This window comes from Panthera leo, chromosome C2 (assembly GCF_018350215.1).
Source record: "Panthera leo isolate Ple1 chromosome C2, P.leo_Ple1_pat1.1, whole genome shotgun sequence".
Taxonomy (NCBI): Eukaryota; Metazoa; Chordata; class Mammalia; order Carnivora; family Felidae; genus Panthera; species Panthera leo.
In genome coordinates, this window is record NC_056687.1 from 94,304,824 (window position 1) to 94,321,857 (window position 17,034).

Below are 17,034 nucleotides of genomic sequence, written 5' to 3' on the forward strand. Positions count from 1 at the left end.
GATGGTGTTTTACTAAGTTACACTACACCACAGAGAGTCTGACTAGCTTGTCCCAGGAATGAAGTGAATGGAAGAAACTTTTTCCAAAGGAAGAATCTGCAGAATTTCAATAGGATTTGGGAAGTGGCGACTGGGAGGTAGGTGGAGAAGAGAGCAAGGAAAAGAAAGGAGCCAAAGTTGATCCTGAGGTTTGAGCTTGAGTAACTACGAACAGAAAGCAGAAATCTCAAGGAAGACTTGATTTTGTGGGAATAATAATGATTCTAGTGTTAAACACATGGTTTTAAGGCCTGGTGGGACAACTGGGTGGAGAAGGTTGAGGGAGGCTTTGGAAGGGGCTGTGGATCTGAGAGCCAAAGGAGAAGGCAGAGCTCGAAGAGCACATTTAGAAGAAGATTAGGGAGAACTTTGTGAAGGAGGAGGGACTAGGAAAGAAGGTCAAGAAGCGGAGGTTGCAGTAATGGTGTAGGGGATGCAGCCTTGGCAGTCAAGAGACCATAAAAAGAAGAGAGGAAGAAGCAAAGCCAGAAGACATGGGTGAAGGGCAGGAAGACACCCTTTCTATGAACTTTACAGCCTGTGTCTGGGCCACTGAGGGATGAGGATTGCAGAAAACTGGCATAAAACCTATGCCAAAGACAAGGCAGGTGCAATTATGAAATCAGCTGGAAGCCAAATGCAGACTGAGGAGGACCCCTCAGATCAGCATGGCTGATGTAAAAAGCCTCTCTTCCTGCTCGTAGGTGCTCATGCACTTCTGGGCAGCAGTCACACTATGAGTCCTTGGCTGTATTGCCTTAATATTTCATTTGTTCTGGGGAAGACTGACTTATTTGGAATAATTTAGGCCATGACTGAAACCAAAAACAAATTTGAATTATGAGCAGGTTGAATCCAATCAGTACCAACACAATTTTCTGAGATGAGAATTTGCTTTGTTTTGTTTTTCTTATCATAACTGATTGTTAGGTGAAAGTTAATTTTTAAACACATGCATGCATATAAATGTTAAGCTTTAGCTTATGTATATATTACCATATATATATATATTTTTTTTTTATTTTGGAATTTGACCCATGATTTACCTCATTCTTTGTTCCTGTTTCCTTTCTATCTCTTTTTTTAAAAAAATATAAAATTCCATGCTTATTCTAAAGATTTTACAGGTGAGCAAACAGATTGCCAGTACTTTGGCCTTTCAGTCTCAACAGAGCAGGAAAATAAATCACTGGGAGAAGTCAGTAGAATGCTATTTTTAACATTATTTAGTTTTGTTAATATTTAGCACTTTTAAGACATTTTTCTTTTATAGATTATGTCAATAACTTTGAAGGTTAATTATTCAGTTTAAGTTAGAATATTAGCAGTGTGTGTGTGTGTGGTGATTGTTTAAAAACCTTTGTTCTGCAAGTACGTATTGATTGCCTACTGAATGCCAGGAGCTACACCACGCAGTGAAGGCACACTCTCCACCCCGAAGAGCTTCCAGACTCGTGGGGAGCATCCGTGCACAATTGTGTCAGAGAGTCCGAGGCACCAGGGTGTGCAGCTACTGATGGTTCTACGGCAGTGCTAGTAGTAGCCTCACCCTTCTGGGATCTGGGAGGTACCTGTAGGGCAGGTGACAGCTATTGTAGCTCTAGAAAGATGTGGAGTTGAGGATGAGAGGGAGGGAAGGGCATTCTGGACGGGAAGGAATAATGTGCCAACTGTACCAAGGCGTAACAAACCACGCCTGTCGAAACACTGGGAGAAATGTGGTGTGCACGGGGCCTGGGTTGGGGAAGAACAAGGGCCAGAAAGGGAGATTGGCATCAGTTTGGGAAGAACCTTCTGTGCACACTCAGCTTTTAGGACCTGACTCCCCATGGGCAGGCAGCAGGTGATCTTAGAATGCTTTTAAGCCAATGGTATGCGTTTTAGAAAGACCATTCTGGGACATGTGGTGGTAGGGGGCTGGTCCGCTCCTCTCACTGGTACGTGCTACCATTTATTCATTCAATGAATAGTTTTGTACCCAGCGTGTTTGTTAAGTGCCTCTTTTGTGCCAAGCGCTGCTTTGTGATTTGTAGTTCTGCTTGTCTTCCTGCTTAGTTATTTATGTGGCCACCATATCCCATAAATGTACAAACTATTTAAGTCAGAATTTTCATCCTTAAGTAAAATGGTCCCGGCAAAGCTCTTTGTGAAATGCTGCAGTGGGTTGCTGCTTTTGCGCCTTATGTGATCATAAGCTCTGTGTGTTCTTGTGATATTTATTATGGATGTCATTTATGATGTTGGGAGTATGGAATGTTAGAGCCAAAGATCTTAGATGCCATCTAGGCCAAATTCTTCCTTTTACATGTAAAGAATTTCTGACCCAAAAAGATGAAGCTCGGTGTCAGTCAGCTTGACAATCCCAGGGCAGGAACAGGGGCTGTGTGCTGATTTGAGGTTCTTGATTCTGAGATGCAAAAGACAAAATTATGTATTGGGCATGCTCCATGTTGGTTGAAGAGAGCCAAGGGCATGACTTCTTCATGGCGTCTCCCATTCATGTTTCTCTGCCTGACCTGGCTTTATTGCTCTCTCGTAGTCCCTCTCAGCAAGTTCTTTATTCATGGTTAACTTTGTGAGATGTTCTTCAGTCACCTAGTAGATGGGGAGAAGAACGTTGAATTTCATTGTCAAGTAATGAACCTGGTTATAGCCCCCACTACTCACTAATGGTAAACTCGTATGGATTATGAAACCTCACCAGCCCACAGCCTCAGATAGAATGAACACATGCTACCCTAGTTCCAAGGCTTAAAGATAACAGTTCGGAAGCCTCTAGCCATTCAATAAATGAGACGTGAGCCTCCCTCCCTGGGGCCCACCTGAACACAGTCTCTGCTGCCTTCACAGACACCAGCTCCCTCCGCAGTTTACAGACAGGCATGGGAGAGCTCCATGGGGAAACCAGGTTCTGGCATGGAAAGGACTACTGCAATTTTGTCTTCAAAGACTGGGTTCAACTTGATAAACCTTTTGCTGGTGAGTACCATGGTCGTGGGTGGCTGCTTGTGTTTTGTCTTTTACTTGTCAGCATCTCAGCAAGTATGCATGTACAGGATATAATGTCCTTTATTCTGCTTTGTTTTGTTTTGAATATTTGGTAAAACTTTGGAGACTATGATCCAGTCATATACACAAGGACATTTCCTTGTAAGTATAATAAGAAAAGAGCATGAAACATAGCTTACTGTTTGAAACCTCCAGGTTCCATCAAGGCATATTTGGGGGGTAATAATCTGTAATTCTGCAAGAGGTGACTTCCTTTGTTCTCCTTTTCTGCTTATCATCTTCACCTTCCAGCATTAAAATGACCCATTTTCAGATTATCACTGTGCTTATGTGTCTAAGAGAAGAGAAAGACAGAACTGTATATACAGCCTGAGGTTATTTCAACAGGATTTAGAAGAAAAATGTAATATTAAGTACACAGCCTTAGATAATTTACACCAATTCACATCTTGCCTTGACTAGTGATTATGTTGTACTAAGTGAAATGGAAACCTGTTGGGAGAGGAACTTGGGGGACCGTGCTCCTCAATGTAATAGATAGCTATGTTTTTCTTGGCTATAAAGGTATTGTTCCACCCAAGCCAAGTAATATACGCATAGTGAACATTACCATGTTTCCTTTTACATATCATGGTTGGGGTGAGTGCTGGAATCAGATGGCTGTGTCTGTGGCACAGAAGTTAGTGATGATCCTTGCCCGGGGCACCTGGGCAGATTTCATTGACAGGCACTCCACTCCCCGGATGCCATGGCATGACATTGCCTCTGCAGTTCACGGGAAGGCAGCTCGTGACGTAGCACGTCACTTCATCCAGCGCTGGAACTTCACGAAGGTACGTGGATGGTTTTATCATGATTCAGTCCATGTGAAGAGAAATAGCCTGGAAGAGGAGGAGCCCAGAGGGTTGGCAAGAAGGGGCCGTGGTGGCCCGTCTGCTCTTCAGTGCCTGGTTGCCAGAGCGCCGGGGTCTGTGGGCAAAAGAAAAAGAAAATGTCCCTAAACTTTCACACCACAGGCAATTTGAAGCACGGAGAGATAGATGCTACTTTCAGGGCCTATTGTGATCTTTTTAACATTTTGGATGCTCAGTGTTGATTAAGCATCTGGTTTGGACTGATGGCCACCTAGAAGGCTGTTGTAGGGGGCAAGGGCCTTGTTGGGAGGAAAGAGCTCGAGCTTTCAAGTCCCTCTCGTCCTGGCATTGTACTGGGTTCATACTGGTCCAGGCTTCTGGAAGGAGATTCTGAGCAAAGGGAAGCAGTGTGAGAAGATAGAGCCATTTTCCTTTTGTCCAGACTGTGACGTCTTTACTACGCCTTCATTACATAGAGGAAGAACTTAAGTACCTACCATCCTGGTGTCATTAAGCATCCGTTTTATTTACTATGAATTATGACAAGGCATTAGCATCCTTGATAATTTGGGACAAAATTATTTTATCAACAGCTTAGAGTCTCCCCTTAGTTTTCATTAACGTGAACTTTCGTTTGCATAAACTTGATAACCTCTTAGAAATAATGGAAATATTTTTAACCAAAATTAAGGGAGCATGAATGAATAAATGAAGGGACATTACTTTTAACCTGCTAGTATCTGTGATTGGTTTGGGGATTTCTGTTGCTTGTATACTCCATCCCTGGCAGGATAAATTGGTAAGCCCCAAAAACTTTTTAAAAATTATACAACCTTTATCTCAGAAAATCTTTTTTGGGTACTTACGTTAAAAAGTAATTCAACAGGGTAATTTATTTGGACATTGCTTCTAATAATTCTGATAAAATGGGAAATAACTGAAATGCACATTAATAAGAATTTATGACATATGGTTCTTCTATATAATTTTCTTGTGAAATTATTAAAATATAATATACAGTTATACATTGCTGTGACAGGATAGTAAGAAATCAGTTTACAAAAAAAATACAATTTTTGGAATTATATACCTCTATAACTCTAGATTACACTTAGGCTTTCTTTAAAAATATAAAACAGTACATGCCTTACTCCAAAAGGTAAAGGAGGAAGGGAAAAAGTTCTCTGCCACTGGAAAATGGAAAGAGCACAAAAATAAATCATCTATTGCCTCTTCAACTAGAAACATTCACTGTTAACATTTTTCTTTTTCAAATGAATCTTAATTTCTTTTATAATCACAAAAGTAGGGAGGAATGGAGCTATTTTCTCATCTGGATCTTTTTTTTTTTTTTTTTTAATCTGTTTTTCTTCATTTTAGATAATGAAATCAAAGTATCGGTCCCTTTCGTATCCTTTTCTGCTTCCAAAATCTCAAACAACAGCCCATGAGCTGAAATATCAAGTGCCTGGGTCGGTCCATGCCAATGTACAGGTAAGTCTGGCTTTTCTTTTACACCAAATGCTCCTGGGTAGACTTACTCTTATTAGATCAAGTGCCTAGTACATTGGCTTCATATTTTTCAGTGAGTGCCACTCCAAAACATATCTGAATAGGTCTTGTAAAACTTAGTATTATATTTCCTGTTTAAAAATCTATTCCATTTATCCTCTTTTTAGAGCTCTTTTATAAATATGATCAATGCACATTTTTCCTTCCTCAGCACATGTTACATCTGTCACTCGTCTTTTATTCTATACTGTAGCGTGTTCATCATTATCTTTACATGTCCATCTTATTTCATCTGTATTATCAGTTTCTTTAGTGACACACTCATGTCCTTTATGCCTCTGTTCCTCCCACTGTAGCTGTCTTAGAGTCTTACACATGGTAGGTGATTGATAATTTTCTCAGCTGATATAAAACAATCATTAGGAAGCATGTCCCTTATGAGAGTGTCTCACAGAAAGCATATTCATTCTTTTTTTTGATTATTTTTTTAATGTTTATTTAATTTTGAGAGGAAGAGAGAGCATGAGCTGGGGAGGGGCAGAGAGAGAAGGAGACCCAGAATCTGAGGCAGGCTCCAGGCTCTGAGTTGTCCGCACAGAGCCCGATGCAGGGCTTGAACCCGCGAACCGTGAGATCATGACCCGAGCTGAAGTCAGATGCTTAACTGACTGAGCCACCCAGGTGCCCCAAAAGCATGTGCATTCTTAATCTATATAATCTTTCATACATAAACTGTAAAAACATCAAATGCTCAAAAAAATTTATATTTCTGTCTTTTTGCTTCTTCTTTTTTTTAATATGTTTGATATTATCACTGGTGGGTTGCAAAATGACTTAAAAGGGTTAATCAATCTGGAATAACTCACCTACTTTTACAAAATATGTTTAAAAGTTTCTTTGTCCTCCATTTATAACATTTGCTATAAAGGGCCTGGTTTTGGTTCCCTCAAAAATGTTTTAAGTTTACATGTAAATGAAGAAATCTTTATGTCACAAGGATTCTAATAAATGTGTTCATAATTGGAAAATGAGGAAATAAATAGCCGTAGAAAAGGCCAGTCAAGGAAAGGCTTGTCCTGTAATTCCTCCTGAAGTGACTCTAGCAACCTGACATGCAGTAAACCTGGGACTGATACCAGTTAAGCACCAGGAATGTGGCTGACACTTCATATCTAAGAAGCTAATTATAGGTCAGTCTAATTTTAGTTCCCTAATTAACCAAAAGCCTTTTAGAGGCGTTTTTAATAGAACATGGAATTTGCTTATTGGAGTCGCATAATTTTACTATATCCCATCTAGCCATCTCAAATTACAAATTGGAAAATTAAGACCCAGTGGGGCTAGGGGACTTGTCTAGGGTCACCAGCTAGTTGGTCGCCAGTAGAGTCGGAGCTTGAAATCCTGTTATGGTCCATTGTTACCCCAGCTCAAGTAAATGAGATCATCAGGGGCAGAGCTCGGATGGGCCACCTTTGGCATTGCTTTTTGTTCAAGGTCATCACTATCAGCATCAAAAGTATTGTTTAAGTAAAGATCCAACAGTCTGCTCCTGGCATCGCTAATGTGGATTTATAGAATCTGGACATGGACTAAAGTGAATATGATTATATATATGAATGAAACGCCTAAATTAGTTACTTTGTACTATATACAAGTAGAGGTATTTGTATTTAAGAAGTGAAAAGACTTTCAGGCCATAGATCAAATAATAGAACCATCAAAAAGATAAGCCACTTGAGAGAATATTTAGTTATCCCAGGCTATAGGAGACAACTAATTTAAGCTTAGAGGCACAGATATATATATGCATTCATATGTAAGTTAATGAATATTTTATGAACCTGTTTAATTTTATTCTACTTGGAGGGAAGAATTACCCATGCTATAAGATAAAATAGGAGCCTTCATGTTAAGAAAATAAGATAATTTAATTTAAGATTTGAGACGGCATTAAAATTCACTCAGTGATCAACTTATCAAAGTCAGCAGATGCTAATTAAGCATCTGTTAAAAAGGAATTTCTGGGAATTGTACATTTTTGTGATCAGCAAAGGAAGTTTTATCCAATGTTGCATGTACCTACATCTTCTACTATCCCTCGTTAAAGCCCTGTTTTACATATTCTCATCTGGTCCCCCCAGCAAAGTAGATAGTTACTCTGCATGGTCTAGTCTATAAAATGTCTCCCTTAAGTCATTTCTCTGCATCACTGGATATGGTGTTAGAGATGGGGCTGGATCCGTGATATCTCCTGATACGCTTGTATGTTCATCCTCAATCTGCTCTGGTTGGCCTGGACTCAGAAACCTGTAAAGCCAATTGATTTGAAAGGAAGTCCACCAAGACTTACTCATTAATTCATTTATTCAGGCAACATATGTTTATTAAGTGCCATCTGTTTGCACAGTGAAGTCATCAGTGCATACTGGAGTGCTGAGGAAGACAAAAGTTCTCTGCCTCTGGAAACATAGTTAGCTGAGGGAGAGAAAGCTGCCACGTAGAAATATTCAGTTAACAATGCTAGGTGTGGCCTAGGACTAAATGCCGGCCTGAGAGTTCGGCAGTAAGAGTGAGAGAACCACGTGGGTGTCTCCTGTAAGGGATAAGCCTGCCTGCTCATCCATGGGGGAACTGACTGCTGCAGGCCATTTGCTCTTGAAGACGGAGTAGATAAAGTTGAGGTGGCATCAGGCCAGATTAGGGATGCCCTGGACTACTGACTTGGTTAATTTGGACCCGATCCTGGAGGCATAAATGAACTTTGGAACTTATTTTTCATCCAGGGAGAAGCACGATACAGGAATGCTTTATGAAAATTAACTTAGATCAGAATCTTACAAACCCAGTTTTACTCGTGAAATGCGAATAGCTCTTCCACAAAAAAAAGATTCCATGGACAGATAAGTTTTTGCAGATTTTTCAAACCCAGGATTTCTTAGTGCCTTTGTTATGCTAATATGCAGCATGGAATCACTAGGAATGAATGTGCTGTGAGAAAATTCCCAAGCTAAATTGCCAGAGGATCTCTCTCATTTTGTCACATGTCTATTTCCATCTCTGAACAAACACACTTTGGGACCTAAAGTTTTTACATGGGAAGAACTTAGATTAGAAAGAGAGCAGAAGCAAGGAGACCAGGAAGGAGGCTGTGACTTTCATTCTAGCATCTACAAAGTTTGCATTTATAAATTCGTGTTCCTTTTCTTAAAGAGGACTCCCCCCACAATTTCAAGTGTTAGAACTCACAAAACCTGGGTCTCTACTGGCTGCCAAGAGTTGTTTTTCAGACCTGCCAAAATAAGTTCAATTGTGAAAACAGTGGGCACAGCCAGACAGTGCAACTTTTTGAAGTCAGGAAAGTCTGAGATGACCAGAAACCAAAAAAAAGAAAAGAAGTGACCCTGCTCCGTTTCTCCTTTCCCGTAAAGTTCTGACTACGGTGTTGTTTCACTTCACATTTACTGTCTCTAAACGTTATTCATCTTGTCTAGACATTATTGTTTTCAAGTCATGAGTGTATGGAGCTTAGAGGCCAAAAGCAATAATCTGGCTGAATCCCTGGTTTTCCAGAGAACCCAGGAGGGAGCCAGGAGATAGGACCTGGTTATGAAGTAGGCAACTTGATTTTTTTTTTTTAATTGAAAAAAAAAATTTAATGTTTATTTTTGATAGAAAGAGAGAGAGGGACACAGAGCAGGAGCGGGGGAGGGGCAGAGAGAGGGGGAGGGGCAGAGAGAGAGGGAGACACAGAATCCAAAGCAGGCTCCAGGTTCTGAGCTGTCCACACAGAGCCCGACGTGGGGCTCGAACCCATGAACTGTGAGATCATGACCTGAGCCAAAGTCAGATGCTTAACTGACTGAACCACCCAGGCACCCCAGCAACTTGATTTTTAAAGGGTTTATTGTCCTATTTCTAGACCCTCCACTCTCTCAGCTATTGTGTGGCAGTAGCCATATAACTTACATACTCTTGGTTGAGAAATTTAACACTGTTTAATAAAGTTCTTTCTTAGGGCTATTCTTTTTAAACTTTTTTTTTTTAATTTTTTTAATGTTTATTTATTTTTGAGACAGAGACAGAGCATGAACGAGGGAGGGTCAGAGAGAGAGGGATACACAGAATCTGAAGCAGGCTCCAGGCTCTGAGCTATCAGCACAGAGCCCGACGCGGGGCTCAAACTCATGGACTGTGAGATCATGACCTGAGCTGAAGTCAGTCGCTTTACCGACTGAGCCACCCAGGCGCCCCTAAACTTTTTATTTAATGTTTGTTTCTGAGAGAGAGGGAGAGAAGAGACTGAGCATGAGCAGGGGAGGGGCAGAGAGAGAGGGAGATAGGGAATCTGAAGCACGCTCCAGGCCCTGAGCTGTCAGCACAGAGCCTGATGTGGGGCTCAAACTCGTGAGCTGCGAGAGCATGACCTGAGCCAAAGTTGGATGCTTAACTGACTGAGCCATAGGGCTATTCTTTTTAACAAATTTTAATATGATTTCTAACATAGTTTATTGTTCATAATATAATTTAGAGACCACAAGGTTAATTAACTCAAAGGGAGCAAGGGGCTGGAGCAAGGGGAAGAGGTAGAATCTAGAGTCAGACTGTGCGCAAAGCCTAGATTTGCTACATGCTAGCTGTGCAACCTTGGGAAAATACTTCACATCTCTGCTTGCATTTTCTTCATCAATAAAACAGAGACAATAATAGTATCTGCTTCATAGGGTTGTGATGATGGCTAAATAGGCAAACCCATGCAAACTACTTAGAGGAAGTGCACTCATTGTGGATTATATCGATACTACCTTCAGTGTTCAAGCTTTCCCTAGTGTTTTCAAGACTTTGGAACAAAGAAGTTGACATTTTTCTGGATGGGTCGCTAGGCTACTTCTGGATACAAAGTCTTTATACCATATATTTATTGAAGGGGAGAGAAGCATTTGACATAATAAAGTAGATAAATAATAGGGGCAATTTGTGTTTTTTATTGGAAAAAGGGAACCCGATTATTTAATTTTTTTGACACACAACCATTGGGTTCAACCATCCTTGGTGATTGATTCCACACTACCCCTGACACATAGCCGTTACAGAAGGCTTGCCACAGCCTGCCCGGGAGACTGGAGCCAGGCCTGCCCCCACCAACACAGATTTCTGCTACTGAAAAAAAAGAAAGGAGAGGCGAGGGGAGGGGAGGGAAGGGAAGGAAGAAAGGAATTCATGCTGACTTCAGCAATTTCCACCAGCACTTTTAGAATAATCTTGGGTGTTTCCCCTCAGAGCTGGGCATTCTCAGAAGCCTGCCAAGAACATTGAGAGAAGACAAAGCAGGAGAAAGACATGGGGCAGAGATTTGGAGGAAAGACAGTTCTGAAACTGCTTATGCATAGACTGTATAAAAGAACTTGTTTTCCCCCTAAAAAGAACAAACTAGATTCCTGAATGCTATCACTGCCACTTCAGGTAAATGACCTAGACAGAAGACATTCAACATGTCTATTAAGGTAAAAGAAAAAGCCTGATGCCAAATTGGCATCAATATGGAATCAATGTAGGGAACAATCTTTTTTTATTAAATTGGGCAGCTTCGTGCAGAAAAGCTATCCCTTAGACAGTCATTGTTGGGAAGTCCTGCCAAATTGAGGGAAATAATTCCACTGGAGTTAGGTCTTTGATCTCTTTGTCTGTTAAAAAATACATTAAACAGAAAAGAAACTAAACAGGCAAGTGTGAATGACATCCAAATTATATTGCTGGAAACATGTGTTTCTGCACTTGGGGAGAATGGCCAAATGACTCTCCAAAGGCTGTCAATGTAGGAATCAATGTAGATTTCAAAGGACCACAAGATGTTTTGTATTGTGAAAAAATAAAGTAGGTAGGTGAGGATAAAAAGAAAGCCACTTAACTTACTTCTAAGGCAGTTTCCTAACATGGAAGCTGTTTTCCATTTATGGACTGGGTCTTCATGCAGTAGCATTTCTGTACTTGCTACTTGGCTGGAGAAGCCCCGTGAGAGGGGAATGTTTACTCCCTGTCCAGTACTGCATTGAGCTTTTTGAGGATTATCTCCTTCAATACCGGAAGGAAGAACCTGATAGTATGAGGCAAATTCTTGAACTAATTCCTATTTCTTGGTGCTCCTGGCCTGCTGTGCCCTCAGTATAGACTGGCAGAGTGAGGGCCAACAGTCTGAGTGCCTCCCTGGTCTCCTGGCCCAGGCCACCAGTGCCTCTGCTTGAGACACATATGAAAAGTGCTCTGGTCCTAGCAGTCTCTGGTCCATGATTGACTTGGGAGTTTAGGGAAATAAAAAGAAATTAAGATATGTGCTGAATTTATAGGGAAGCAAAGCATAATAGTAAGAGAAAAGCAACTTGGGACAAATACTAAGGAAGTTTTGAAAGTTTTCCTTCAAGAGGAGACTTCTGTATATTCAGCTTAGGCCCACTGTATATAAGGGGATCAAGGCTTGTGGATAAAGAGAAGGTTATCTATCTGTCTGTCTGTCTGTCTGTCTTTACAAAGTGATTCCACCATTCTGTACATTACTCAGTACTCACCGTGATAACTATGGTCACCATCTATCGCTGAACAACATTATTACAGTATCATTGACCATATGTGACTTATTTATTTTATAATTAGAAGTTTGACCTCTTAATCCCCTTCACCTATTTCACCTGAGAAGACTATCTTTAAAGCTAAAAAAATAGGACATGGTACAATGGAAAATAACTGGGTCTAGTTACGGTTTTGAGGCTAAAACATAAAATTAGAAATATGCTCTTTTTATATACTTTAAAATTGTGTATTAAAACTTGAGGTTTCAAAAGTGAGGGTTAGATGTGATTCTCAGTATGTACTTGGGGTGGGGAGTAAGATGAGGCCCATTTCTGCATGTGTGAGCAAGGGTTTGAGGCTTGTCTCCGTTACATTGGTTTAAGACAAAAATGCAGGCCAAGTTGGTCAGATCAGTTAAGAAAAAGGGGAAGAGTAAATCTTAAATTTAACACAGAAGGGTCAGTCACAATGTGTTTGACCTATGTGGCTGTTTACAAGCTTTCTAGACCATCAAGCGTTTCAAGCGGCCAAGCTGATTTATAGATTACCTCAGGGTCCCTGGTTCAGGGGTAGAGGCAGGACCAAAGGGAAATCTGTGTTTTTAGTTTTTTTGTGGTGATAGATTTTAACTAATTAGGATAATAGTAAATGAATATTAATCCCAAGTTATTTTTTCTCTGTATCACTTGAAAGATATGTTCAACTTTAATACAAAATGATGACTTGTTAAAGTTAGATGAGTTTTCAGGGTGAGAAAACAATGCAGGTTTGGACTCCGACAATCGAATTGGTAATACAGAACCCCCCTGTATAGGGGGGCAGCCTCCACATGCTGAGGTTTAATAGGCATTAGGGGGCTCCCCTCCACCTTGCTTATGCTGTCCTTCACGTTCTTCTTTTGGCTTACAAACATACTTATTTTCGGGGCGCCTGGGTGGCTCAGTCGGTTGAGCGTCGAACTTTGGCTCAGGTCATGATCTCATAATTTGTGAGTTCGAGCCCCGTGTTGGGCTTTCTGCTGTCAGTGTGGACCTGCCTTGGATCCTCTGTCCCCCTTCCTCTCTTGGCACCCCCTCTCAAAAAGAAATGAACATTACAAAAAACAAATATGTTGATTTTAAACATTTAAAGGCCTCCATGAACGGAAACATTTACCATTACTTTCACAGGAAAGATGGTAAACACATGACCTGCATACATTGCCTTCGTGGCAGCCACTGGCCATCAACCTTAGCTTCCCTCCCCAGTGTGTCTGGTTCCAAGGGAGACTCTTTTCAGCATAATTGTCCAGGAAGCCACTTTAATTAGACTTGAACCCTATTTGGCACTCCCAATTTATATCTTATGTTAATGGTTTGTTAAATCTTTGAATCAGGGCAAATTTTGAGAGTGAGAAAGGAAAGAAAAGTATAAGGTTTCAGGATTTGAGGGGAAGACTGAGAAGTTACCACCAAGGATGGTATATAAATTTTGCCTGGAAGTTTTTAGAGGTAGAAATCCCATACATCAAATAAATACTATGTGCCACATGCCTACTTCTTTTTGTGTTTGTTATGCCATTTATTTTTTTACCCAGTAGCTGTGGGTGTGGGGATGGGAGGAAGGGAGGGAGGGAGAGAGACAGAGACAGAGACAGAGAGACAGAGAGATATCTCATATCTCAGTTGTACAGTGGAGGAAACTGAGTCTCCCTGATATTAAAATGACTTGTTCAAGGGGAAAAAGCTAGTAAGGGCATAGGTGTAACACAGATCTCCAGATTTCCTATCTGTCCAGTATACTCTGCAATTTCATACATTGTTCCCAGAGTTATATAGAATCAAATCATTATGTGTAGCGTAAGAATCTTGTCAAGGTAGCCTGCATTTTCAGGGCTATGCCCCTTAGCAACAAAATTCAACATAAGTTTGAGTGGACTCACAATGGAAACTTCTATTTGTTCAACACTGTGTTATTTATACTGAGGGACAATAATGCAGTTCCTTAGAGATTATGAATCAAGGTATTTTCCCCGTGTGGATCATATTTATTTAAATTTTCCTTAGGAGTTTTTTTTTTTTTTTTTTTTTTTAAAGAGAGAAAGAGAGAGAGCAAGTGGGCAGGGGAGAGAGACAGGGAGAGAGAGAGAGAATTCCAAGCCAGGTTCCACTGCCAGTGCAGAGCCTTTGCAGGGCTTGAACTCACGAACCATGAGATCATGACCTGAGCTGAAATCAAGAGTGGGACGCTTCACCGACTGAGCCACTCAGGTGTCCCCATTATGAGTTTTCTTTTGAGATATTTGCCTGTTGCTGTTCACAATTAAATTTTCCAACTGTACATATTCATCTGATAAAATTAAGTACATGTTTTGAGGAAAACTATTTTGTAATAAATACCTCATAGTAAATAAAGGAATAACATTTTGAGGATAACATAATCGATGATGTTAGTAAGTACTAGTTTGAATTTAGTGTTATAGAGGCAATTTTTAAAGCTATTGATTAGATCAAGAATTTTACCAACTTTTATATATAACAGACATAAAACCAATTATGTACTAGATTGCTTTATACATTCCTAATAATGTGGAGCCATTCTTTTATTTTCAATTTCAGTTGACCTCATGAGAGACAGTTTCAATATTCATTTCAAATCAGGAGGAGGAAATAGTGATTCTTCTGCAATGTCATGCTACTGCTCAAGGAAGTAGTAATAAGTATCTATTTACTGGGCACCTACTGTATGCTCAACATAATATTTATTGAGCACCTACTGTATGCTCAACATAATATTTATTGAGCACCTACTGTATGCTCAACATAATATTTATTGAGCACCTACTGTATGCCTAACATTGTACTGCAGTCATAGTTAGAATGCTGGAAAAGTGACCAACAGTGGTTCTTAGTGCTGCAGGTTTGCATGTCCTCCAGACCACCCTCCTGTGCACAGCCCCAGTGTACTGTCCAGCGTCTCTGACATGATCTGCCAGAGCTCAAATGCATCCTCTAACGTTCTAATTAATAATAGCAATACCACATGCTAGGTAACAGGCCTCCTGCACACTTCTCAGAGATTCATTTCATCCTCTCCACAACCCTATAAAATAGATATTCAACTTAATAAAACAGAAATATGAGGCACCAGGAGGTTGAGAAACTTGACCAGGATCAAAGCTACAAAGTGGTTGGGCTAAGCTTTGAACTAGCTGATCCCACTAGGTATCAGCGTACTTAACACATACTCAGGCACCTGAGCTGGAAGCTCTTGATGTAATCCAGGTGAGAGCAAGTGAGTGTCTGAATAGAGGGAGACAGTAGGACTGAGAAAGATGAACAATGAAGAAGCACACCAAGAATCAGACAGCCGATTAAAGCCGCAGTCAAGATTATATATCTAAATGAATCTATTGGCATTTTAAAAGGTATTAATCTGAGCACCATTTGGGGAAAAAGGAATCAGCACATTATCATGTCAGATCTAGGGTGACTATATCACATGACTCAAACCAGGACGCTTTGGAGAGTAACGGTGGTACTATTAATAAATAGTAATTGTGGAACCATCATGGAAAAAGAATACCAATGGTCACCCTACTCATAGCCCCCAAAAGAGCTACTTTTGAAAGACTCTTGGTAGAAACCACACTTTGTGGTTTGCAGTGTTGACAAAATAATTCTGGGTGGAGGAGGATATTTTCAGGATTTGATTTCTAGCTGGGCTCCTTCCTTATGGATTATGTCCAAGGACCAGTTTCCCACCCATCTACTCTACTTGGCCCACACATGACACCCACGCCACTCACACACAATCATTCGGTTGTGTAGAAGAAAAAGGATTGATTTCATTGTATTAACACATCTGGTGTCATCTCAGTTGTTTACTCATTTCTGATTGCTGCCTTACAGTTGCTCCGCTCTGCTGCTGATTGGTCGGCTGGTATAAAGTACCATGAAGAGTCCATCCATACTGCTTATATCCATGTGATAGAGAACAGCAAGCACTATATCTACATAGAGGTAAGTCCTGCTCATGTAAACTAGTAGGACAACCTGCCTTCCCATAAATAGCTCACAGACACCGCAGGGTCCCCAAACTCAGGATCTGCTACATTAATCAGCCTATGTTGAGATATGAATTCAGGTAACCTGAATTTTTACCTCCCCAGCATACCTGACATTCACTTTGTGTTTTCATTAACTCAGGACTCTAATAGGAGTCCCCCAAGTCCCCCAAAATGTATCAACTCACTATGATATTATTAGCCAGAAATACCATAACATGGATGAGTACATTTTTTACTTGTCTTGAGTTGGAGGGTCCAAGTGTAAGGCGTGTGCTGCTTCAGGAGAGCACATACAAGGGTAATTTGGAAAAATGGAGACCACTGGATGCCTCTGGTTTGGCGATATTGGAATAGGGAGAGTATAAGGAAAGGAACATAGAAAAGGAAGATGTGAGAATATTGAAAGCATGTACCACTTTCTTCAGTCCTCTATGAACCATTTAAAAATTTTGTCAGATGCCAGAGTTTGTGTTCAGAGAATAGGAGAAAATCTAGAGACACTGGGTTTAGATTGGGAACCTTAACTCAACTTCAAAGTAGATATAAAGCTAGCTCAGAGCATGTAGAAAATCCTGAAAAAAAAAAGTCACGATAATGTAAAAGTAAGTCAGAGCACATCTTTTGTCTTTATTTTAGTCTTGTCTTTCCCATTGAACTTTTTTTTTCTTTTGTAATATGTGGAGGGAGATGAGTTTCCTGGAAAAAATCATCCTAACCCTATATTCCTTCCCATTGAGTCTGGGCCTCTGCCTTCCATGCAGTGACTACTCACTAAGGGTGAGTAGGAGAGAATTAGACCTCTATTTATTTCATAGTCCTGGAGAAAGAGAAGTTGATTACAAATATTAGCAGGCCAAATGCAATACAGTATTCTGGATGGGACTATGCAACAAAAAAAGGACTCTGAATATCAAAGTCTGGAGCTTTGTATTAATACTAATACAATTAGTATTATTAATTTCAACAATTATACCATAACAATATAAGATATTAATGGCTGCCTCATCCATT

At 40.4% G+C, this 17,034-nt stretch overlaps 1 protein-coding gene across 4 annotated transcripts in view; it reads left to right on the top strand.

Annotated features, from left to right (window-relative positions):
* Nucleotides 1-17,034, top strand: part of PLD1 (phospholipase D1) — a 199,345-nt gene that overhangs the window by 126,351 nt on the left and 55,960 nt on the right. For all 4 annotated transcript variants that reach the window (XM_042955226.1, XM_042955227.1, XM_042955224.1 and 1 more), the window contains 4 exons: nucleotides 2,890-3,018; nucleotides 3,763-3,881; nucleotides 5,283-5,396; nucleotides 15,866-15,976. In XM_042955226.1, coding sequence (XP_042811160.1) covers nucleotides 2,890-3,018; nucleotides 3,763-3,881; nucleotides 5,283-5,396; nucleotides 15,866-15,976 — 473 coding nt within the window. The remainder of the gene's footprint in view (nucleotides 1-2,889; nucleotides 3,019-3,762; nucleotides 3,882-5,282; nucleotides 5,397-15,865; nucleotides 15,977-17,034) is intronic.